The 26,518-nt window shown below is 43.7% G+C and overlaps 1 protein-coding gene and 1 long non-coding RNA gene across 6 annotated transcripts in view; one reads left to right on the forward strand and one right to left on the reverse strand.

Moving 5' to 3' along the window:
* The first annotated feature begins 460 nt into the window (after positions 1-460).
* On the forward strand, positions 461-19,345 carry LOC133508255 (BTB/POZ domain-containing protein KCTD16-like). Of its 2 annotated transcripts, none has more exons than XM_061834009.1 (2): positions 461-2,646; positions 17,989-19,345. In XM_061834009.1, the coding sequence occupies exons 1-2, from the start codon at positions 1,848-1,850 to the stop codon at positions 18,438-18,440; spliced, it is 1,251 nt and encodes a 416-aa protein (XP_061689993.1). In that variant the 5' UTR covers positions 461-1,847; the 3' UTR covers positions 18,441-19,345. The 2 variants fall into 2 exon arrangements, with proteins under 2 accessions (XP_061689993.1, XP_061689994.1); XM_061834010.1 differs by lacking the exon at positions 17,989-19,345 and adding an exon at positions 2,732-2,852.
* The window catches only part of LOC133508256 (uncharacterized), a 44,016-nt gene continuing 26,023 nt past the window's right edge, over positions 8,526-26,518 (reverse strand). For 3 of the 4 annotated variants that reach the window (XR_009797010.1, XR_009797009.1, XR_009797011.1), the window contains exons 5-6: positions 16,155-16,247; positions 15,489-15,792 (exon numbers count right to left, since the gene is read on the reverse strand). This is a non-coding gene — a long non-coding RNA (uncharacterized LOC133508256). Of the gene's footprint in view, positions 9,773-15,488; positions 15,793-16,154; positions 16,248-26,518 lie in introns of those variants that run through there. The other variant, XR_009797012.1, reaches the window with a different exon arrangement.

A 26,518-nucleotide genomic window follows, 5' to 3' on the forward strand; every position in this document is an offset into this window, starting at 1 on the left:
TCAACGTCCATGAAAGAAATCCACGGAACCTTCAAAATCTGAAGACCGCTTCTGTAAAGGAATCACCCAACAAGTTTCTCTCTTGAAGTTGTCATTTCAAAGAAAGGTTTTTGTACAAAATATCAAATAAATACTAGTTGGTGTCGTCAATACTTTCATCCTGTGTCATTACACATTATTACTCACAACTTTTAATTTTCTGATCTTTTTTTGTTCTACTTGCTTTTTATATGTGGATTACTTGTGTTCTTCCCAACACCTTTGGAAATATATTTCGGGAGAAAAATGGTGACGTGTTAGTTGATTCAGCTGCTGTATCTCATCAAATTTCATTTATTTATATTTCACTTTTCATACATTAAATCAACCTGGACTGCTTCATGGAGATAAAAACAGAAAAGTAAAATATCAAGAAATCCACAGAAAAATCCACGCCCACCCATACACAAGTACATAGCACACATTGACGAATAGTGTATAGACATGGCAGAGCAAGTATTTTTGTATTCATATGTATATTCGTTACAGTGTATTTTATGGTTATGGTTATGTTTTGTGTCAATCATGGAAACCCAAGATACACTGATGCAATCATTTGTATTGGTTTATACAGGAATAATGATGATGTGTATGCATTCTTATTTCTGATGTATTATTTTTATCATATTATCATGTACACGGATAGTAAGTTACATTGAAAACAAATTTGCCCGTAGGTGTGAATGTGAGCATGAATGCTTCTTTGTTTCTATTTCCCCTGCGATTGTCTGGCGACCAGTTCAGGGTGTCCTGCTCACAGTTAGCTGGGACAGGCTCCATCACCATTGTGAGGACGAGCGGTACAGAAAATGGAACGGACGGATTTGGCGTTGCCTTGGATTTCATGAAACAAGGACAAATCTTGAATGGATGATGCTGACCCGATTGGGTTTTCCAATCCAGCGATTCGCGTGACAAAAGAAGAGACCGAGCGTCTGGGTCCGGTTTTCACTTGAGTTCATTTCAAGCGTAAAAAGCCAAATATTAAATGACAGCAGCGAGGCCTGGGCTGCATGTGGTCCCGTGCAGAGCTGTCACGAGGGCTCGTGTAAATATGGGACAGTCTGGAAATGGATTAACATTTGCAGGGGCTGCATGATAAAACGACATTAATCGCCTTTTCTGACCATGGCCAGTGTCTGGATTAGAATTTCCATTTAGAATAAACACACATGCACACACATAAGGTCTTTCGTTATGCAAATGTCATTTGTCTTTAAGATGATGTAAGACATAATTGGACCCCGCGCTCTCTCTCTCTTTCTCTCTCTCGCTCTCTCTCGTTCCCAGCTTAGCTCAACATGATCCGAAACCGTCTGCTGGGCGCACTCAGCACTTTGGAGGCATGTGGTTGCACCTCGGAGTCCCCGCACTTGCGTCCACTTCTGCCCCCACCTCACCCATCCCGCCCAAGCACCTTCCAGCCTCCAGCCAGAGTGGAATCCCGACTTTTACGCACTGATCTCGGACCGCGTGTAAACAATACGCTTATTACATTGGATTTTTTTTTTTAAAGGCTGAATTATATTTGGTGTATCGGAGCGCGGAGATGAAGTTTCTCTTGAGGCATCGCAGTGGATGCGTGTAACACGATGAGGTCATGATGATGATCGATTGCTTTGCAAAATCGGATGCGCCCATTTACGCACGGGCTGGAAGGATTTAAGACCGGGACACACCTTGGATCGTGGACGACCGCATCTCGGTCTTGGGAGCGCTTCGCCGGCATGCATCTGCACCGCACGCCCTGAACTCGACGCCATCTATCCACTGACATTCCAAGGCGAGATTAGGACGAGAAGGGGGACATGAGCGAAAACTGCAAGCCCGCAAAAGAGGCCGGCTCGGCGCAGAGCCCTCCGTCGGATGTCATCGAGCTGAATGTTGGGGGGCAGGTGTACTACACCCGCCACGCCACTTTAACCGCCTTCCCGAATTCCCTACTCGGGAAGCTGTTCTCCAACAAGAAGGGCTCCTCCAACGACCTGTCCCGGGACTTTCGAGGACGCTACTTCATTGACAGAGATGGCTTTTTGTTTCGCTACGTATTGGATTACTTGCGCGACAAGCAAGTCGTCCTCCCGGACCACTTCCCCGAGAGAGGACGGTTGAAACGCGAGGCGGAATACTTCCAGCTGCCAGATTTAGCCAAACTTTTATCGTCCGAGGAGTCCAAACTCTTCCCGGACGACTGCAGCGATATGGACGACGCGTCCGTTGGCAGCGAGCACAGGTTTTATCCGTCTTACTCTCTAGACCAGCGGTACGGCTACATCACGGTGGCTCTAAAAGTAGCGGCGGGAGCCAAAGAACGCGAGCCCGACTCCAAGAGTCGAAAGTTGCCCAGGATCTTCATCAGCAGCAGGATCGCTTTGGCCAAGGAGGTCTTCGGAGACGCGCTCAACGAGAACAGAGACGCGGACCGACCCCCCGACCGCTACACGTGCAGGTTTTACCTCAAGTTCAAGCACCCGGAGAGGGCGTTTGACATGCTGTCAGAGAGCGGCTTTCACATCGTGGCCTGCAACTCCTCCTCCACCGCCGCCTCTGTCGCTCATTACGGGGAAGACAGGCTCTGGTCCAACTACGCGCAGTACGTCTTCTACCGTGAGTCCAGCACGCACAGCATCGACCGCACCGTCACCGCTCCTTTGAATGCAATTTGACAACTTTCTTTTAATCCGCTTTACAGTGGAGCTTCCCACCTTCTTGTGTGGAAGTTCCATTTCTTCCCCGTACTCTTGAGGGCTTTCCCTAGGAGGAAAAATATGCATGTTAAAGGTTCATTGAAGACTCCAGTGGTTGTTCAGGGTGAGCCATTCCTCTTACTTCACGTCAGTCGCCATATTGTACAAAGGTGTAAAAAGTACAGATTCTCTCCCAAAGATAATAATAATCCCAAATATAATTCCATTCAAAATGATGGCACGGTGACTCAGCTGGCAAAGCGTTGGCCTCACAGTTCTGAGGTCCCAGGTTCAAATCCGGACCCACTGCTGTGGAGTTTGCATGTTCTCCCCGTGCCTGCGTGGGTTTCCTCCGGGTATTCCAGTGTCCTCTCACATCCCAAAAACATGCAACATTAAGTGGTCACTCTAAATTACCCCTACGTGTGATTGTGAGTGCAATTGTTGTCTGTCTCGTGTGCCCTGCGATTGGCTGGCAACCACTTCAGGCTGTAACCCCCCCCCCCTCCTGCCCGTTGACAGCTGGTATAGGCTCCAGCACTCCTCGCGACCCTCATGAGGATAAGCGGCAAAGAAAATGGATGGGTGGATTCCATTCAAATAGTTAAACTTTCATGGATTATATATTCCGGGCCCGCAATTTAAACAGGTTCAAGTATTTATTTGCTTATTTTTACACAATTTGGGCTTCCGGCTTATAAAACCCACGAGATTGGGAATTCAAAAAATTTGATTACTGCAAAGAAATCAGCCTAAATTTTGCAGGCCATAAATGTTTTAAACAGGATGTCGCATACTAATCATCTACTAAACTTGAAGCATGTGCACAGGTTTCCCAAGGTTTCATTAAATTGATTGAGTTTGGTTCAATTGTCACAATTTGGTCCAATACAGAGAAGACTGCAGACTTGGCAACTGGCCAGCAGAAAATCACTGAGTCCCCCCAAAAGGATGCGTAAGACACAAAATGTCATTACTAAGGAGGCTGGCAGTTCATAGAGTGCTGAGGTCAAGCATAACAATAGAAAGTCTAGTTAAAAGACAAAATGTGGCAGGAGAAGCAGAAGAAATGACCTTGGGCTTCAGTGGTTTATCAAAGAGTGAACAGCGATCCAGAAAGTGTGGAATGAGGCTTCAAAAACCACCACATTCCTACACATCCGGAAGATGGGCTGCAAGTGACGGCCTTCTTGGGTCAAGCCACTTCTGAGACTGAGCTGACATAGGAAGTAGGAAGTCAACTGTGCCAAAAGTAAAGCCTGCCTTTCATTTAGGAATCAATGTCCAAAGGTTTGGAGAAAGACGGGTGAGGAACGGAACCAATGCTGCTTGAGGTCCAATGTGAAATATTGGGTCAGTCATGATTTGGTGTGCAATGTCCAGTGCAGCTGTTGGTAAACTGCTTTCTTAAATACAAGGTCACCGCAACCATTTACAAGAATGTATTAGAGGACTTATCCTCACTAGGGTTGTGGGTGTGTTGGAGACTATCCCTGCTGACTCTAGGTGAGGGGCAGGATACACCCTGAACTGATTGCCAGCCAATTACAGGGCACATATAAGCAAACAACCATTTTCACTCACATCCATAACTACACAAAATTTAGAGTCTTCAGTCAACCTCCCATGCATGTTCTTCTCCGGAGTTGCCCAGAGAAAACCCACTCAGGCATGAGGAGAACGGGCAAACTCCACACAGACGAGGCCAGATTTGAACTCGGATCCTTAGAACTGTGAGGCAGATGTGCTAACCAGTTATACACGTCACACCTTGCTGAATAGTCCTCATATATGTTGTCATTATATTTATGTAGGTATGTTACAATTGGGCAGCACGGTGGGGCTGCTAGTAAAGCGTTGGCTTCACAGTTCTGAGGTCCCGGGTTCAATCCAAGACCCGCCTGTGTGGAATTTGCATGTTCTCCACGTGCCTGCGTGGGTTTCCTCCGGGTATTCCAGTTTCCTCCCACATCCCAAAAACATGCAACATTACTGGACACTCTAAATTGCCCCTAGGTGTGATTGTGAGTGCGGCTGTCTGTTTCAATGTGCCCTGCGATTGGCTGGCAACCAGTTCAGGGTGTACCCTGCCTCCTGCCCGTTGACATCTTGAATAGCCTCCAGCACTCCATGTGACCCTCGTGAGGATAAGCAGTGAAGAAAATGGTTAGATGGATGGATGTTGCAATTGTCACGTTTCTGCAAATCATGACCCCACATGTTTATTTAATCAACTGCAGATCGGACTGGAGTCTATTGGGGTTAAAGTCTTTATTTGTGTCAACATGTTTTTGGGATTAATTGGAGACTCTTAATTGCCCATAGGTGTGATTGTAAGTGGGACTGCTTGTTTGTTTTTGTGTGCCCTGCTCTTGACTGGCGACCACTTCAGGGTGTACCCCGCCTCCTGCCTAAAGATAGCTGGGATAGGCTCCAGCTCTCACGCAATCCTCGTGAGGATAAGTGGCTCAGATAATGGACGGATGAATTAATAGACATTTTGGAGTTGACTTACAAGTGCCCCATTCTGCAGCTGACTTACGAGTGCCCCAACTAATACTTTTTTTGGGACATTACTAATGTTCTAATGTTTACGTGTTGCTGTTCTGGTTAGGGTCGGTGTTCAAAAGGACTCAGCAGTTCACTCTGAATTGACAGGACTACAAAGGGTTGAGTCACAATCCTGCTGCACCTCAAGTACATGTGTCATATGTAAACATACTGTGCCCGCCTGCGCCGATGAATTATATAGCACCAGTAGGCAGGAGAAAAGAGAAAAAAATAAAATCTGACTGTCACCAACAGTCATTCTCACATATCTGCTTTGAGCTTGGAGTTTCTTCATCGGCAAAAGCCAGAATTAGCTTCAAATATGGCTTCTTTGCAGGGAAGAGTTGGACCATATGGTCAATTAAAAAAATCACTTTGTTCATTATTCGGAATGCTTCCCTTTGGAATTACAGAAGAACAATCACTGATGTTGTATACAGGTTAGAAGTGCAGGGAAACGAGTGTGTGAGATTCATCTCAAATTTGGTTTCTATACGCTACACCTGAAGGGTGCAGCTTGAGCTGAACTACACTACAGTGAATCATTTTACATGAAATAGTAGCTCCAGGTTCATGTTAACGCCACTTCCTGCACATGGACACTGTTCTTGAAAGACCGTATGGGGGCAAAGGGATTTTTCATTCATTCATTTATTTATTTTAGGCGATGTAAGGAAAAGAATGAATTTGAAGAAGAAAAACGAGCGGGACATAGAGACGGAATTCAAAGGCTTGGGATGGAAGGAAAGAGGAAGGCAAGCAGATGGAGGCTGGAGCGGATGAAGCAAGAGTGATGGGGGAGTAAAAGTTGCATGAGGCCTGGCCAAGGGGTAAAGAGAAGTGAGGCTGAAAAAAAAGGGAGAGGAAACTGGGGGGTGGTGGGGGGGCACTGATTGAAGTAAGGATCTGAAAAAGAGGTTCATGGGGGAGTTGGAAGGCAACAACCAATCATTTTGGGTGGTGTTAGTCAATAGACAAAACATATTTGAATGCGAGACAGGATATCAGAACCTCATCAGGAGAGAGTTGTCATTTAAACTGCAGCCACTTTAAGCTGCTTCTGAATATGGAACATTGCTGACCGAGGGCAAGACCTTCAAAGTTTGACAAGTTACATAGTAATAATGCCACATTTAAATGATTACAAAAAATTAGAAAGTTAGGCTCCGGGTTTTAAAAATTAAGTTGTTCTCTCTGCTATCAAATGTTGTGCCGTCTCTGCTGAACGGCCTGATAACACAACCCGCTCAACAACAACTTGGAAAAATGGATGTTAATTTGTTTACCATCTTTCATATGCCTACACATACTACATGTTGGAACTGTGAATATTTATCCGCTTAAAGCCTTCCATTTGCTGGAATCTATACTACCGGGTCTTCGAAGCCACAGTTCAGATGTTGGCTCTAAAATTTGATGATTTTTTTTTTTCTCCTCCCTTGCTCTACTGCCTTCTCTTGCTGATGTGTGCGCACTCATGTCTGACAATGAGGTGCTCTAATGTGGCAAAGGCAGCTCAAAGGTTCACACGCTGGCTGTCAAATCAAACTGAAAAAAAAAATAAAAATAATAAATTTCCTTTCCTTACCTTTCTTCTAGGTGACACAAGTACACTCGCGGCTGACAATGAGTATTCAAAGAGAGAATGCATTTTCTGGACGTAAGCTAGCTAACTAACCCCATGTGGCATTTGCGCTGGATAACCGCTAACACCAACGAAGGTGCTTGAGTTCTTAAAATATATATAGTGGGGGTGGGGCGACCCATGCTGGTGTCCAAGTGCGTCACTGGACCTGGTTTCATTCAGGCAAGCCCCACACACTGAAACAGCAAAAAGAGATGCTCTCAATTAACTACTAAACAGTTCTGAGTCTTTTGACGTTTTAGGCAATTATCTTATAATTTCTACTGGTATAGCTTGGAGTTAGATATCCTTTGTGTAAAAAGTGCAAATCAATACTATAAATTGCGTAAGACTTTCCTCAAAATCATTAAGGACATCATTTATGTTATTTTCTGCAAACTTGACACTTCAAGCCAGTGTTTGATCGATTCCCTCTTGCTGACTGACATCCATGTCTTTATTGGCCGTGCTGTGTCCACTGAACAGGAAGGTGTAATCCTCAAAATCTGTTGGTAGGCTGAAGCATTCAGAGTTCCTTTCACTGGCACTCGGGGGCCAATAATTTGGGCATTTCCAACTTTGTGGGAACACTTTTGAGATGGACCCTTCCCATTTCCACATGACTGTACACGAGTGCACAAATTGAGGTCCATAAAGACATGGATGAGGGACTTTGATGTGGACCTGCCTGCAAAATCTCAACCTCAACCCTATCCAATACCTTTGGATGAATTTGAGTGGAGACTGAGAGCCAGTCTTTCTAGTCCAATATCAGCGTGTAACCTCCCAAATGTGCTTCAGGAAAAATAGTCATAAATTCCTAGAAAACACACTCCTAAACCTTGTGGTAAACATTCCCAGAAGACTTTAGGATTTTATAACTGCAGAGGGTAAAACAATGATCTATTAAACTTGTCATAAGCCAGCGGCACGGGGGCGGACCCAAATGCAGGCCTCCAAGACGAGGGCATTGTATTGAGGGAGGATTTATTCCAAGTCAGGTCATACACAGTGTAGCAGTCTGACAAGGTAGAGACACAAAAACGCTAGACTATAGGCAAGGTCCTAACAACGTAGAACAAGGTCCGATGACTATGGAACAAACTAAGAAACTTGACAAGACATGAGCAAACTAAAAGGACACAGACCTCCTGTGACAAGATAGCTCTACGCTAGACTTACGCACAATAGTGGAGAATCCAACAAATGCCTAGTCAATTAGAGTGCCAAATGTGAAACAGCTGTGACAGGTGCCAGAGGTGGCAGCACCCAGAGAAGTGGCCTGGCCACACCCCTCACGTCAGTGGCCAGGCCTTGCTCATGACAAAACTATTGTCACTTAAGTTAACGTCTGAGTCAAAACAGATGATCGAATACCATGCACATGAATACATCATAGTAAAAGCAGTGCATACGTTACAAGTTATTTCAAAATTCATAAACGCTGCAAGATCCGGTCAAAGATTGGACTTGCTGAACGCCGGACTGTACTTTACGGGTAAAAGAATTTTGAGAAAGAATTTTACAGATCAGACAACAAAGATGAACATTGCTTATCCAAACATTGATATATATTTTATTTTCACACATTTTTATTTTATTATTATTACTATGATTTTCTGGTTAGTGGTGGTGCAGCAGCCTAGCAGCCACTACTGGCCTGGTGCCACCAGTGTGTGTGTGTGTAGGTGTGTGTCTTTTTGTTTCAGGTGCTCGGTAAATGCAAGCCCATTGATATTGGATATAGGTCACCTGAGAGTCGCTGTAAATAGACAGTCTGTGATATAGGCACTAAATTAGAATTAGGAATGTCTGCAGTGTAAATGAATCTTAATAAAGATCTTCTGGTTGCAGCAGCTTGACAGCATCCAGAGGGATTGAGGAAAGGGTTATTTATCACAAAAAGTAGGTCATCCTGCACAATAAGGACATTGGCAGTGGTGATAATATTCCCGTTAGGGCTAACTATTCTAAACTCGCAGCTGGCATTTTGGGACAATCTTATTATCACTAATTATCTCTAGGGAAAGTGAAGGGTGTTGGCTGATTAAAAAACAATCTGCGTTCCCAAAATATGTCCATGTCTCTAGCCATCCACAATTTGGAGAGATAAAGGCTAACCTAGTTTAAGGGCTGCTAAAATCAAGTCACACATTACTGGCCAGTGAAGATACACAGTGAACGTCCGGCGCATTCGGGATTTGCTCTCCACGAATTCACCTGTTTGGGTTTTTGGGGTGGAACCTATTCTCGGTAATTTACTGCAAAACTTTTTTGTGCTTTATGTGTTTTGATCTCGCCAAAGACTTAACTCATAGAAAAGTATTTACTGGTGTCAAGGAAGTACAGTATGTTGAAATGTGACATCTCGAAGCTCTTTCTATATTGGTGAGGAGCGACTGTAAGTTTAGCTGGGGTTGTTAATGAAAGTCCTATGTATACTATAGTTTTACTCTCCTGAGTGGCTATTAAGAATCTTGGTGCATTTTTCTAAACATACAACGCCCTGTAGACCAAGTAATTGTGTATGATTAGTTTGAAATTAGTGTTTTGGAATAATTGTTTGAAGCATAGTTATGCTATCGTTTTGGGGGCATTCGATGGCTTGGTCTCCATCCCTTACGGTTTACAGTCAATCGAATGTTTACCAGCTCCATCCACTTCACAAGAGATTGGGTGAGTTTATGTTGTGTGGTGGCACATGGTCAGTGACTACAAGGTGGCATGAAGAGAGGACGAAAGTAATCCATTGGCTGGCTGTAATGGAGGCAGAGATTGGGCCAGGCCTGTTTGGAGTCAGAATGGATTGGCGATGCCTCCAAGAGATGGATTGTGGCCACCAGGAATAACTCATCCACTTCTGATGGAGCACCTGTGCGGGGAAATGGTCAGAAGTAAGTCATGGCCGTGTGCCGCTGCCATTTTGCACTACATCACTTCAAGTAGACGCGCCTCACCTTGGCAGCAAATAGGATTTTATATTGGAAATGTTCAGACTCAATGGAAAAACATACACATTTGAATCAATCATTTGAAGACGATCATTTATATTTCGCAGCATTATGCACCACACGACTGATGATCCTCTCTTCAGCGTGACCCCAAACTTTAAAACTCAACTTTTGGGATGCCATTTAGGAGTCCAAAATGAATATATTGATACAGACTACACATGGAGAAAACTCATTCCTGCATGATGAGGATTAAAAATAAAACAACAACCACAATTCACTGAGCAATTCATTACCTGCATTCTACTTAGGCGGAATACAAAGATTCCGAGGTATCTGAAATTATGTTAATTAAAAGGTATTAACGTGCTTTGTGCTGCAGCCTTGCCTGAGGAAGAGCACGTTCCTTCAGATATTTGTGAATGTTCAATTGCAAGTACATGTTGTCATATTGATGCTACCAAGTAAGACAAGGATTCATCGGGACGGTATTTGTCACTCATCCCATTGGAATCGTCCCCATTGTAGCCCCTCATAGTTCAGGTCACTTAGTCCTTTTAAAAAGTATTTTAAAAAGTGAAACAAGTTTATGCATGTTTCTTTGCTTTCTGACATCCATCTCCTTAATTAACCCTCCAGGGAGGCCTTTCATGGCAGTTTGGATGGTGTAATGTGGACATGAGATGAAACTTGCCTGTAAAAAGGGAAGGAGAGAACTTTTTAGTAAGTCTCTGTGACTTTGTGGCAGTGCAGTAAAAATACAGCAGTTGTTTTGTTTCTCGCAAATGACTTTTGAGGCCCATTTGACCAACACTCAACATAAGCAGTCTCTCCTCTACTTGTGTCTGGAAACAGTTCGAGCATCAGGTCACTCATTAATGAGTATCACAATCACGAATTTTTGTTGACCACGTAAAGATTTGCAATACTACACTGCAGAAACATTCGTGATTATCGGCCCCGACCACTTTCCTGGCAGAGGCGAGAGTAAAAATCCCTCATATCACACCCCGCACCACTGAATAACTGCTTAGGGAAATCATATAGCGACAACAACAAAAAACAGGCCTTTGTTGACTTTGAAAGCACGGAAAAATGCTCAAATTTGGTCGGAATATCAGTATTCCAATTAACGTTTAACCTGGGTCAGAGGCCATTATGCAGTACAGTGAACCTCAATTTATCGCGACAGTATGTACTTGACCCACCAACAATAGGTTATAGAAAGATCATATAAAGAACTTTTTTACGATATCAGTTAGTTATATAGTCAGCGCTCACTATCAAATCTCCTTAGAATTGATTATGTAATCAATTTGTATAATCGATTAATTGCCATCCCCTGACCTGAACCATTTTGCACCTGACTCCTGTCGTGATGAATCATTTCAATTCGGAGTCGCTGATCTAGTGTTGTTCCCAGAGTTTATGACATAATCAACAATTGCCCATCTGGCATCAATTGGATACCTCAGGACCACGGCTTCTTAAAAGTATTCTGCCTCTCTTTTCCTCTCTTGCTTGCAGTTCTACATGTAAGCCATTTAACACTCCCGGTAATAGTTCAATGTGAAACTAATCCATTGCATATTTCATTCTTTCATTTATTTTCTCTACCACTTACCTTCACTAGGGTCACAGGTGTGCTGGAGCCGTTTAAGAACTGCCCACAAGTTCTCAATTGGGTTCAGGTCAGGTGAAGAACAGCATCAGTTTTTCATCTTGAAGTGTTTACCGGCCAGCCACTCAGAGGAGTACTTGAATACATGCGATGGAGCATTAGCCTACTTAAAAGATGTCTTTTTTGAAAGACGCAGACTTCATCCTCTACTACTGTCTGAAGAAAGTGCTTCCAAAAACTGACACTGTTTATGATAATTCCTTTTGACTCCATTTTCGACCCGAAAAGGTCCAACCAGCTTTAGTAATAATAGATAAATAAAAATAAATAAATAAAAAGCTTTAATAATAGCAGACCATACCAGCATGTCCCCCCCCCCCCACCTCCCCACTTTGCTGTCATCTGAGCCGAAGTGGAGCTCAGTGCCCATTAGTGATTGAGCCACGGGCCCATCCAGCTGGTCTGTTTAGAGTCACTTTCTTTTCATCAGTCCATAAAACCTATGACAAATCTCTCTTCGGCTATGTCTTGGTCCCGTCTAGATGCTTCAGCTAATGTGACTTGTTCCGTGGTGATCTTTTTTTTCAGCTTTTCTTGGCTCGGTGAATGTCTCTGAATGCTTAATATCTTGTACTTAGTATTCCAGGTAGGTTGTAGTTCTGAAATATGACAGAACTTAACGATAAGGGTTTTCTGGTGACTTCACACTTGATTCTTCCCAAATCCTTAGCAGTTAATTTGCATCTTTTTCTCTCAGCACATTTCTTTGCTATTCACAACAAAACGTTTGATGGTTCTATGATCAAACCCCAATATGTTAGATATTTCAAGAGTGCTGCATTCTTCTTAGAGGACTTTAATATTTTTTTGTGTTTTCTCAGTCTGTTAAATCTAGTGAGCACAAATAGTACTAGGAGTTGCTAGATGGATATTTTAGGACAGTTTTTGGGTCACCCAAGAGCAAAATCACATTTAACCCATTTTGCGGTATACAATTTCAACCCAACGTGCAGGGTCGTACCCACAACCTGGTGTACAATAACCACTTGGAGTTGGTCAGTCCAACTTTAGGAATGCACCACTGATAAACTGCATAACTTCTATAATTTCAGCCGTTGTGCATTGTTGGTTCATCTATTTTGGCACTCACCTTTTAAAAAGGATGGAGCACTTGTCAGAAACAATCAGCAGGGGAAGAAATTAGTTTTGTGTAAAATAACCCCCCAAAAGAATCAGAAAATACTTTAGGTTCAGGCCACAAAGTTGTAAGAGATGTTTGCGGATTATAGGTTAAGTACTACAAACCCTACGAGGCTGCCACATGTAACCCTGGAATATTGCTCAGTATTTGTCACTGTCTGGGTTTATTTCGGCACCGTTGGCTGCTTGAGTGTAAGCACCTTACATTGACACATTCAAATGCATGCAAATATTCCAAGACGCTGTGTGTGCGTGCCAACCAGTGAGGCGGCTGGAGAGATGCTTGCGCAGCAAATAGGATCGTCGTGGTCGAACGGATTTCTTTCCTGCTATAAGGACGGTCACTTTGCAAGACCCCCCGCACTCCACCACCGCTGTTGCAAGGGCAAACTGACCTAATTCGTAAGATAATAAGCATGTAAACTACACTCCTCCTGAGACAGTGCTAGCTCGGCTAAAATTTATGTACAGTATTTGTGTGGATATGAAATAAGATGGCTGAGAATATCTGCAATTTACCTACCAAATAAAGTTTCCCTTAATAAATATTCATTCAAACAAACTAAACATGACCAAAATTGTACTGAGATTGCACCATAAAATAGTTGATGTAACACTTGTGTGATGCTGTGTGAACTACAAGAGGGTACATACAGTACGTATATATCGATAATCAGACCCAAATTTGAGCCTTCCTGCTTCCAATCAAAGACAGCAAAGGCTCAGTTCTTGGCTGTCTCTAAAAAATAATCCTGAACTTGAGTCTTGAATCCTGTGGGCATAGCCTATAATTTTCCTGGGCACTTTCCAGATATTTGCTTGACATTCAGGCTGCCTTTGCAACATTGAAGAGGAGCCTCTGGTTGTGCTGCGTGTTTGTCGAATGTGTCTGGAAAGTGGTTTCCCACAACGAAAAGACAAGGAGATCACTTTGTAATTGGAATGCTGTTACCAGCTAAGCTAACAGTTAGCATTTCCTCTACTTCTTCTTGTACTCCACTTTTATTCTTTGCATTTTGCAGCTGCCAGAATGCAGGGAGGAAGCCAGAAAATAATAAGTGGGATGGAGACCAGGAATTAGTGTTGGGGTGACATAACGTGTATAAAATCGGGAAATAATGAAGCCCCCTATACGCATTGTTTAACATTCAAAATGTAGTGGAATGATCTAATAGACAATTTATCAGTTAACACTTATAGGGTATAAGAATTCCAGACTTCTGTATTTCTACTAGTCTGACAGTATTGTGTATACAGTCCTTAGCTCAGCAAGACAATAAGCAACATTATTCCATAGGATGACTTGGATTCTAAAAGCCACTTACCTGTAACAATAACAACTAAGAAGCATCCTTTTGTTTCATTTTCAGGTGACATTTAACCACCCTTAGCAAAATACTTTAATGAAGAAGATAAGGAATGGTTTATTAGTCCCTTGAGGGTACAAGTTGCACAGTCATAGGGGAGAAATACTCACTTGTACAAACACAATGAGCTAATTCAGGAGAGCTTGTGCTAAAGGTATTCTAATGTTAATTCTTGTGAAAAAGGAAAAATAAGCCCCAATAGGGAATTGCATGAGAAGTCGTGGGCCTTCAATGCCTTGCTCCTGTGCACCGGAAATTCCCAAATTCATATTTTGGCTATAAATTCTTCTTCTCCTCTCGTATTACTCTTCTCTTTAACTGTTGTTAAAAAAATGAAGAAAAAGCAAAACAGATATGTACAATTAATTGTTTGTCATTCCCTAAACTGCGCTCTTGTGAAGTCTCATGACGTGCGTCGCCATGCATGACGGCGGTTCAATCAGTGATCTGCAGTTTTTCTTTTGTATGATTTATGAGACATGTTTTTCTATAGAGTATTCCAGAACAGAATATTTTTGTATTTAACTTTTCAGGCACAAGCCCCCAAACTGATTTCCCAATGACAGCGTGTATGCAAGAAGTGTTTTAATTTAGAAGCAAGCAAACAAACCCAGTGACATTTGCGTTTGTCGGAGCCCGCTTGCCTTCAGTCCACGCTGTGTCCTACTTCTTCTGCCATTTAATAGCTAAAAAGTGTCATTTTGATGAGAATCCAAGCTGGTGAAATTATGTAAAATGAGACCTCACTCCTATCAGGACACGCATTCCTGCTCTCCTTGATGACAGAGTGCAGTTTAGCTTGCGAGTGTTACTTCTGAACAATGAGGAAGCGGAGTTTGCTTTGTACGCCGGCTCCAGTCTTTTAATGTGACGGTAACACGAGCTCTTAAGAGATGCTCTATAGATCTGAGAACAAAGACACAGCGATCAATGGCTTCCCTGAAAAATACCATAGAATGCAAGCCCACTTGCTTAAACACACCCACACATATGAATTGACTGTGTTTCCTGGTATCAATGAGCTCTCCATTGTCGTATTTTGTGGTTTATATTTCACCAAATATTTTCACTGAAAGACAGGTCAGCACTGTTGGCCAGTCTGGTACTTGCACTCAGTCATTTCTACCAAGCAAGGCTCATTAGTTCATGCAGCAAGGCAGAGTTAGGCTGCACTAGCCTGATTTGGTGTGGGAATGTAACTATTTATACTAGAAGTTGGAGGCACTCCAGCAATTCCACGACCCTCGTGTGGATTAGTGGCTCAAAAAATGGATAGATGGATATATATGATATTCATGTGGCAACAAAGAACGTTTCTAACTTAGTAACTCACACATTTGATGATACAAAATGCTGAGTAGAATATAGGAGATGTGTCTGAAAAGTTCAAACCCGAGCTACAAGTTTTCCATTTTGATGTGGGGGTGACAATCAATCAGCAAGTAGACAAAGAGATCCTGCAGTTTTTTATTTATTCTGCAAAAAGAAGTGAGAGTTGTGGCAGGACAACTTGTAAATGCTACACCATGGCAACTACTCTACTTGCATTGCCGTGAGCATCAGATAGTTCCTGGCCGAGAAGAACACTGCTGTGAAGTGGCCTCCCAACTCATTCGACCTGCTTCCGTGGAACATTTTTCTTATTTTCAAGCTCAAGGGGGCAATCAAAGTGACTCATTCTGAAGAGGTGGATGATATCATGATGGTCGTGATGATGGAGCTGCTTAGGATTCCGTCTGAATCCCTTCAGGAGCTAATTACGGTATGGCAAAGAAAGCAAGGAAAGTGTGTTAGACTACGGGGGGATTACTTGGAAGGGGAAAACTTGTTGTTTGGGTTCCAAATACTGTAAATCTTGTCACAACAGCCCTGGAACATCTCTGAGACAGCTGCTATATTTGTATGGCTTTACAGTTGAACTGAACAGGCAACACATACAGTAAAGAGTTCATGGCTGAAATGAACTACAAGTGATTTCAAGTCATACTAATCATTCCCCTGCATGGATTGAGAATTGCACTGAGATATTATTGGGAGTTGGCATGTTGCCTTAATGGGCTGAACGCCCCCCCCCCCGCGGGACTCAGTCTCCATCCGTTTAGAAACAATACTCACAACACCAATCGCTCCTCCGAATCCCAGTCACTAAAGCGCCTCCATCCATTTGCGGAGTGCTGCTCGTCTGCTAGACTCAGCTGCATTCATTTTCTGTGGGGGGAAATTGGTGAGTTGATTGGCCTCTTTACTCATGGATTAGCCATTAAAAAGCTGTTAGTGACTCTCTCACCATCATCTCAATACGATAAGGTCATTATTACAGTGAGCGCAGAAAGGTTAAAATCCACCCTTGAACTCTGTTCACGAGGAGCTAATAGACAAATTATTGCTCCTCGTGATATCATTGCAACTAAGAACATAATGCTAGAAAAAGGCCATTAAGTGGTGTTCGTGGGTACATGTATGATTTTATCATTCAGAAATGGATATTGATGCAACAACTGTACGTTCTTATTGGCTAGCGAATCAGAAAGTGAGACACATTTTACTAAATAGTGACAGTACCTTCACAACCCCGTAAAACAACCGCATTGCCTCTGTTTAATGACAACGTGGGAGGATGTGTTGAGGAAGAAAGGTTGAGGGTTATGGAAATGAAATTTATGCCCCATTATTGTTTCCTGGTACACTCCCCCGGATTGCTTTGGCGGAATGAAGTAAAATAAGACGAGTGGCACTCAGGCAAGCACAGACATCCACTAAGGGGAAACAGTAATGGAAGACAATGATAGCTGGCTGTAAGACTACAGTATATGTTGCAGGAATGGAGCAGGTGAATTTTGGTTGGGGTCAAGGACCCAACCGTACTAAAACACAATTCCAATGAAATTGGGGTGTTGTATAAATTTTGAATTTAAGGCCTGAAACATGTTCCCAAAAAGCTGGGACAATGCCAAATTTGGATTGCCTACAGCAGACCCGCAAACCTAGTGAGGATAAGTGGTACAGAAAATGGATGGGTGGATGTCAGATAATACAGTTTTCATATAACGTTAGCCTCATAGCATTTTTAAAAAATTACTAACTTTCCCTTTAAGTAAAGCAAATCTTAACAAGACCCATGCAAAGTTCTTGGCCTATCACATAAGAACAGAAATGACCTTCCAGTCTTGTTTTTTTTTTGTTGAGAAGAGCTGATACAGCACCACTGATTTGCCCACCGTATGCAAGTTTCTTTTGTTCAATGCTGGAATCCATCACTCTCTAGACAGAAGGTGTGTTTAAAATTGCAGAAGACAAAGAGTTCATGTGAAGAATTGCATGCAAGGATCGTAACGTGATAATAACATACAGTGGCAGATTCTGGCATGTGCGTTATGTGGGACCACGCAAAGTGCCATTGCTGTGGGGCAGCAATGAGTCTGAAAGGAATAAAAAAATACATATATACATGAATTGATTTTCCTTTGTGCCATTGGATTCAGCATTGACGTTTGTATGGAGAATTTGCACCCCCTTGTGGAGTTGCCACAATGAAGGGTGGGGAGCAAAAGTAGATTAATGTCATAGGGAGAGCAGATATCATACAAGAACATTATAAATGATTTAGCATCCTGGAAGGCCGTACGGCAACACTTACATAATAATTAGCATAATTTCATCATCTTATCCTGAACATTCAAGAGAGCAACCAACATAAAACCAACATTGTTGCAATATGGTTCCTTTTAGCGTTTTCATTTGTGCAATGCATTACAGTATTTGTCCTTTTGTAGTTCTCCTTCCTTCATGTTTTCTTTTGTTTTTTTGTTTATGGATGAAAATATTTGAAAGAAAGTGCCACTCCACTGTGTTTTCATCTGTGCTTTTGGGTGTTGGTGATGGATTGGGTTGTCCCACTGGGTGCCATACAACCTGAACATAAATTTGCATGTTCTTCTGTGTCACGTAGGTGGGCCCTCACGGTGGTCATCCTCACACTGCGATTGCTGCTGCAAAAGCCACAAAAGTGAGCGCGAGGGAGAGAGCGGCACTTCCTTCAACGAGCTCTCCACTTCCTGCTCCGAGACCCAATCGGAGGCCAGTTCCCCTCAGGGGACTGTCATCTGTGGCCCGGTGAGTCGACGCCCCAACATCCAGTCCCTGGACCGACCCATGCATAAAGGGCCCGCTCACATGATGCAGCAGTCTGAGATGCGCCGTAAGACTGACATGCTGCGCGGGAGGACCTTCGGAGTCCGTGACCGAGAGGCTGCCAAGAGGAAAGCCAATAAGGAGAAGATGACACCCGAGCAGGAGCTGGAGAAATGCATCCAGGACTTCCGTCGCATTAGGATTCCCGATCGCTTTCCGGAGAGGAAGTACATGTGGCAATCGGAGCTCTTGAGAAAATACCGTCTCTGAATATAGAGTGGAGGGCAGCCTCGTGCCCCCGGCTTATAGTGAGCACCCACAAAGACACAAACTCCTTTTGTCCACCCAAAAAAGGACCTTGGGATTTTGAAATTTTCCACATTCAGGCTCAAAAACTGCACCACAACGTTGTGCATCCCCACCACAAAAACACGAGCACACAACTCTGATTTTGTCGGCGAGGTGTAACTGATCGTTCCCTGCTGACACTTTAATGTATCCATCAACCTCTCGAGAGGGTCCGAATGGAAAGTGGGCATCACGAGCGCTGTTCGAAGCGAGCACTATTTTTAGCAAGATTCTGCAGTAGCACAATAACTATGAGGCAGTGTGAGTCATTGATTTGTACAGTGTACCACTGTGTATGATATGCACACATGTTTATCAGGTTATTCCTGTCAGGGTGGGGTGGGGGGCCTACATCACTACCCTCTTCATGTTGGTGGCGGTCTGAAGCAACAAAGCAACCTCAGGGGCAACATCTTGTCAAGCTATCATATTATCGATGGGCTCTCGATTGCAGATGGTGCTTTGAGTTCACTATAGTCCACGGACAACACAAACTCGTTGTCGTCCTTGACAACGGCATTGCATGTCATCTCACTCTGATCATAATTGCCCAATATCACAAAAAAAAAAAAAACCATGGAGAAAGCACTGCCTAGTTGTGTCTGCCACGGTAAAATAGTTTCACGTCACGTCATTGTTGGGTTGATGATGATGATACTGTGTATATGTAACACAAGTGGCGATTGGATCCTGTACCTGTGAATAAATGCAAATAAAAGGGTAACGATTGTATGGGTTGATAGTGAACCTTCTTAGTTGCAGGCACTCAATCAGACATCAGCATTTACTGTCACAAAAAAGGAGTTTGGATAACATTTTCGTGGCAACTTCAATTCATCTGACTTTACATACAAGTTCCCTTATACAAAAATTCATCATTTTACTGCAGAGCTAAATAAAATGCTACAATGAAATAAGTATTATAGTTTAATGTAGTTTAGTTTATTTGGTCATAAATCATTCCCCAAATCAATAGTGATTCCAAAATCTTACATCCAAATCAAACAAAGTCCAAAGTGAAGCCTCAGCTTCTATTGTCTACCCTTTGAACATGATATCAAAAGGTCATGACTGTGCAAAACAAAATATTAAAGGATGGAAGGAAGAAAAACTAAAAGAGAAGATATTGCTCAAACCGGCTCGGGCTTGATTATTGTAGCAATGAAATTCAGACATAATGTCACCCCTGGAAAATATCATATTGCCATAGATAATATAATATGGACTATGAACACTTTATTGGGTTTGAATATAGAAGTCAGGATTATTCCTTTACAAAAAAAAAAGATCAGGTATGATTGATGTAAAACAGATATGGAGCCATAGTTTATACTAGTTTTCAAAATTTGCTCCTAAAAGATGCCAAAATGTGAAAAACACCTCTCCAGCTGATGTTCAGTTCTATACCTCTACTATAGTAAACATACTGTATTGTTAGATTAATACCTCTCACAGTGTCAATTTAGACAGAACTTGTCATACGTCTTTAATAATGAGTAATTTTCAGTAGCTTATGTGTACCTAAGCAAATGTCCGCACACTTTGTAACTATCGCATTGCGAGAACTATTTTTAGTGACGTCTTCTTCAGTTGCTTTTTCCACATGGCATCCACATAATGTGTGGCCTGGGGATCAGAATGCGTGCTGGGAAGCCTGAAAACAGCCTGTGTGACGATAGATGAAGCAGTGCTTCTCTCCTGGGACAGCGCGCGTCCTCAATGACCAAGAAAAATGCTGGAAAGGTTGCATTAGGCGGCAACGTGACAATATACAGAATTAGGGAACGACAATTGTGTTGCCACAACCCTTCTGTTTAAAACTGAACATTTTGACCAAAACATCCAGAGAAATGCAAAAATTGCAGATTCAATGTTAACTAAATACAACAGAAGATAAGTCGTTTAGTACCCTAGTTGAAATCCATTCACTTAAAACAAAAAAGGAAAGAATATTGGAGAACAAGCAATTAAAGTCTATAGCGTTTCTATTGGATATAATTGTGAATGAACACCATAATTGCATACATGTTAGTAAACTGGTGTAATGCAGCCCTATGGGGGCACAAACCAGTGCAATCTGTAGGCCGGTCCCAAGCCCGGATAAATGCAGAGGGTTGCGTCAGGAAGGGCATCCGGCGTAAAAACTGTGCCAAACAAATATGAGCGTTCATCTAAAGAATCCCATACCGGATCGGTCGTGGCCCGGGTTAACAACGCCCGCCCCCGGCACTGCTAACCTACAGGGCGTCGGTGGAAATTCAGCTACTGTGGGTCGAAGACAAAGAAGAGGAGAAAAACCGGATCCAGCGTCAGAAGAAAAAGAGGAATGCACAGAGCCTACAACTGAGTGTAGGGACTTTGAATGTTGGGACTATGACAGGAAAAGCACAGGAGTTGGTTGACATGATGATTAGGAGAAAGGTTGATATTCTGTGCATCCAAGAGAGCAGGTGGAAAGGTAGTAAGGCTAGAAGTTTGGGAGCAGGGTTTAAATTATTCTACCACGGAGTAGATGGGAAGAGAAATGGAGTAGGGGTTATTTTAAAGGAAGAGCTGGCTAAGAATGTCTTGGAGGTGAAAAGAGTATCAGATCGAGTGATGAGACTAAAATTTGAAATTGAGGGTGTTATGTATAATGTGGTTAGCGGCTATGCACCACAGGTAGGATGTGACCTAGAGTTGAAAGAGAAATTCTGGAAGGAACTAGATGAAGTAGTTCTGAGCATCCCAGACAGCGAGAGAGTTGTGATTGGTGCAGATTGTAATGGACATATTGGTAAAGGAAACAGGGGCGATGAAGAAGTGATGGGTAAGTACGGCATCCAGGAAAGGAACTTTGAAGGGCAGATGGTGGTGGACTTTGCAAAAAGGATGGAGATGGCTGTAGTGAACACTTATTTCCAGAAGAGGGAGGAACATATAGTGACCTACAAGAGCGGAGGTAGAACCACGCAGGTAGATTATATTTTGTGCAGACGATGTAATCTGAAGGAGGTTACTGACTGTAAAGTAGTGGTAGGGGAGAGTGTAGCTCGACAGCATAGGATGGTAGTATGTAGGATGATTCTGGTGGTGGGTAGGAAGATTAAGAAGACAAAGGTAGAGCAGAGAACCATGTGGTGGAAGCTGAGAAAGGAAGAATGTCGTGCGGCCTTCCGGAAAGAGGTGAGACAGGCTCTCGATGGACAACCGAAGCTCCCGGAAGACTGGACGACGACAGCCAAGGTGATCAGAGAGACAGGCAGGAGAGTACTTGGTGTGTCATCTGGTAGGAAAGTGGAGAAGGAGACTTGGTGGTGGAACCCCAAAATACAGGGAGTCATACAAGGAAAGAGATTAGCGAAGAAGAAGTGGGATACTGAGAGGACTGAGGAGAGGCGAAAGGAGTACATCGAGATGCGACGTAGGGCAAAGGTAGAGGTGGCAAAGGCTAAACAAGAGGCATATGAAGACATGTACACCAGGTTGGACACGAAAGAAGGAGAAAAGGATCTCTACAGGTTGGCCAGACAGAGGGATAGAGATGGGAAGGATGTGCAGCAGGTAAGGGTGATTAAGGATAGAGATGGAAATGTGTTGACTGGTGCCGGTAGTGTAATAAATAGATGGAAAGAATACTTTGAGAAGTTGATGAATGAAGAAAATGAGAGAGAAGGAAGAGTTGAAGAGGCAAGAGTGAAGGACCAGGAAGTGGAAATGATTACTAAGGGGGAAGTCAGAAAGGCACTACAAAGGATGAAAAATGGAAAGGCAGTTGGTCCTGATGACATACCGGTAGAGGTATGGAAGCAATTTGGAGAGATGGCTGTGGAGTTTTTGACCAACTTATTCAACAGAATACTAGCGGGCGAAAAGATGCCTGAAGAATGGAGGAAAAGTGTTCTAGTTCCCATTTTTAAGAACAAAGGGGATGTTCAGAGGTGTGGGAACTATAGAGGAATAAAGTTGATGAGCCGCACAATGAAGTTATGGGAAAGAGTAGTGGAGGCTAGACTCAGGACAGAAGTAAGTATCTGCGAGCAACAGTATGGTTTCATGCCTAGAAAGAGTACCACAGATGCATTATTTGCCTTGAGGATGCTCGTGGAAAAGTACAGAGAAGGTCAGAAGGAGCTACATTGTGTCTTTGTGGATCTAGAGAAAGCCTATGACAGAGTACCAAGAGAGGAACTGTGGTACTGCATGCGTAAGTCTGGTGTGGCAGAGAAGTTGTTAAAATAGTACAGGACATGTATGATGGCAGCAGAACAATGGTGAGGTGTGCCTTAGGTGTGACAGAGGAATTTAAGGTGGAGGTGGGACTGCATCAGGGATCAGCTCTGAGCCCCCTTCCTGTTTGCAGTGGTAATGGATAGGCTAACAGAGGAGGTTAGACTGGAATCCCCTTGGACCATGATGTTCGCAGATGATATTGTCATATGCAGTGAAAGCAGGGAGCACGCAGAGGAACAATTGGAAAGATGGAGACATGCACTGGAAAGGAGAGGAATGAAGATTAGCCGAAGTAAAACAGAATATATGTGCGTGAATGAGAAAAGTAGAGGGGGAAGAGTGAGGCTACAGGGAGAAGAGATAGCGAGGGTGGACGACTTCAAATACTTGGGGTCAACAATACAGAGCAATGGAGAGTGTGGTCAGGAAGTGAAGAAACGGGTCCAAGCAGGTTGGAACAGCTGGCGAAAGGTGTCTGGTGTGTTATGTGACAGAAGAGTGTCTGCTAGGATGAAGGGCAAAGTTTACAAAACAGTGGTGAGGCCGGCCATGATGTACGGATTAGAGACGGTGGCACTGAAGAAACAACAGGAAGCTGAACTGGAGGTGGCAGAAATGAAGATGTTGAGGTTCTCGCTCGGAGTGACCAGGTTGGATAGGATTAGAAATGAGCTCATTCGAGGGACGGCCAAAGCTGGATGTTTTGGAGACAAGATTCGAGAGAGCAGACTTCGATGGTTTGGACATGTTCAGAGGCGAGAGAGTGAGTATATTGGTAGAAGGATGCTGAGGATGGCGCTCCCAGGCAAAAGAGCGAGAGGAAGACCAAAGAGAAGGTTTATGGATGTGGTGAGGGAAGACATGAGGGCAGTTGGGGTTAGAGAGGAAGATGCAGGAGATAGGCTAAGATGGCAAAAGATGACACGCTGTGGCGACCCCTAACGGGACAAGCCGAAAGGAAAAGAAGAAGAAGAAGAAGTTAGTAAACTGGTGTACGGAGTTGCTGAGCCGGCACATCGAGGAACCCAGCCCAGCCACAAAGGGGAGGTCAGCAAGCACATCCAGCAGGGGACCCAACTAGGTGGACTCCACCCCACCACCGAGGACCCAGGAAGGTCCTGAGCTCAAATAAAGCGTCCCGACAAGTCCCAAGGGGAGGGGCAAAGGCACCAGACCCCCACGGCAAACAGATTGCCACACCCCCGCAACAGCGGTTCCCTGCGGCCATTCCAGTCCCCAAACCAATGCAAACGGAGAGGACAGAAATGTTTAAAAGAAAGAAAAGAAGCTAAAACTCAACACTGAGGCAAAACCCCACCCCAGCAGGACACCAGGACAAAGCCCACACAAATGCCATCTCACAGCACCCCAGACACAGACCCTGCACCCCACCTGAAAAAGTCAGGAAAGGAGCTAGCATTCTAGAGCACCTGGCCCCAGCCATCATAAAATGAAAAAAAAAAAAGGAAAAATCCCCAAAGAATTGCAAATGTGTTTCGTGCATTAAAAATCTGCGGGAGAGTGAAATTCTAATTGGGTATTTAAAAAAAAATCCATGACTTAGACTGTGCCTATTCGTCATGGTGTGACCTAGCTGGGCCCAGCTGACCTTGGAGGGCTATTCCTCACAAGAACCTGAATGTGGTCGTCGCACCTCCGCTGCGTCTATGGATCAATGGGCTCAGATCCGGCGCCCGTCCTGTAGCCAGCCTCTCAAGCAGCAGGTCGATACCCAACATCCTCTTCTTGGATGCAAAGTTACATTTAAATCTTCAATCAAAAACCTCCCCGGCGCTGAAAGCCCGCTGCAATTATCCCGCGGGGCGGCCGGCCGACTTTGCACTTCCCACAGCGTCTTTCTTCTATAGTAAAAGCCATTTCTGACAGCATGATTACAGCTTTTGTCGTAAGAAATTACTGGAAAGACTGTGGGCAATCAAAAATGTAAGAATTAGTCTGCTTATCAGAAATGGGCGGCCAGACAAGATGGTTGTTCAAACACTCAGAAGAACAATGATGGAAAGCCATGCAAACGGGAACGTGTTTGTTTTACAGTGAATAAAGGGATTAAACTGCATTAAGAAAGACAATCTTTGCGTCTTTGTGATGGTGAGAATTGGTACTATTGTCTGGACTTGCACATCAAGGTGCCGGATCATTTCAGGAAAAAAAATAAAGAATATTCAAATTATTACTTTCATGTAGAAAAACATCCAAGCTCCAAAATGAAGCGCTTGCTGCATGGGCTCCATAAATATCCCATGTCGCCCGCCCCTCCCCCTTACATTCCCATCTAAATTTAGAAGACTGACATATCAAAGTTGGAACGGGCACAATGGACGTGAACCAGAATGTGGCTGACTTGTGACAAAAATCCTCTGGCCTTCCCCCTCAAACTCACAACTTGGCCATTTGCACATTATATCGTCATGATAGTCAGACTTGCTAGGGTGACAGTTTTCTTTCGACTTGTCCCATTTGAGGTCGGCACAGTGTGTCATCTCTTTCTCGTGCATCCTCCTCTCTCACACCCACTGTCCTCATGTCCTCCCTCACAACATCCATCAACCTTTTCTTTGGTTTTCCTCTCGCTCTTTTGCCTGGCAGCCCCATCCTCAGCACCCTTCTACTAACATACTCACTCTCTCGCCTCTGAACATGTCCAAACCATCTAAGTCTGCTGTTTCCAAAACATCCGACTTTGGCTGTCCCTCTAACGAGCTCTTTTCTAACCCTATCCACCCTGTTCACACCAAGCGAGAACCTCAACATCTTCATTTCTGCTACCTCCAGTTCTGCTTCCTGTTGTTTCTTCAGTGCCACCGTCTTTAATCCGTACATCATGGCCGGCCTCACCACTGGTTTATAAACTTTGCCCTTCAACCGAGTGGAGACTCTTGTGCCACATAGAACACCAAACGCCTTCCGCCAACTATTCCACCCTGCTTGGACCTGTATCTTCACTTCCTGACCACACTCTCCATTGCTCTGTATTGATGACCCCAAGTATTTGAAGTCGTCCACCCTCGCTATATCCTCTCCCCGGAGCTTCACTCTTCCTCCTCCACCCCTCTCATTCACACACATATATTCTGTTTTACTTCAGCTAATCTTCATTCCTTTCCTTTCCAGTGCGTATGGTTTTCATTTAGTACCAATAATGTATCTTTAGGGCGGCACAGTGGAGCACCTGTAAAGTGTTCACCTCACAGTTCTGAGGACCCGGGTTCGAGCCCGGCCTCTCCTGTGTGGAGTTTGCGTGTTCTCCCCGTGCCTGCGTGGGTTTTCTCCGGGCACTCCAGTTTCCTCCCACATCCCAAAACACGCAACATTAATTGGAGACTCTAATATTGCCCTTAGGTGTGATTGTGAGTGCGGCTGTTCTTCTCTATGCGCCCTGCGATTGGCTGCCTGATGACAGCAGGGATTGGCTCCAGCAGTCCCACGACCCTCGTGAGGATGAGCGGCTCAGAAAATGAATGGATAATGTATCTTTATTCATCTATCTATGCCAGAGATATACCGTGACAGGCAGAATAATTCAATTATATCTTCTTCCAGTAAGTGGCAGAATATTTGGACCCACCTATTGCCGAGACAATCCCTGCGAGTATGCAGTATCAGCGTCGTGGTGAACAAAACACGCTGCTTCTATACTTTCAGTAATATTGTTGTGTGATCGTCTGGCATAGGATTTTGTAGCCCATTTTGGTTGCGACTAAAGTAAATGTCTCAAAAAGAACTTAATAGTGCACTATTTGAAGAGAAAATGCACTTCCCATCTGATG

The sequence above is a fragment of the Syngnathoides biaculeatus genome, chromosome 11 (genome assembly GCF_019802595.1).
Source record: "Syngnathoides biaculeatus isolate LvHL_M chromosome 11, ASM1980259v1, whole genome shotgun sequence".
In the NCBI taxonomy this organism is placed as follows: domain Eukaryota; kingdom Metazoa; phylum Chordata; class Actinopteri; order Syngnathiformes; family Syngnathidae; genus Syngnathoides; species Syngnathoides biaculeatus.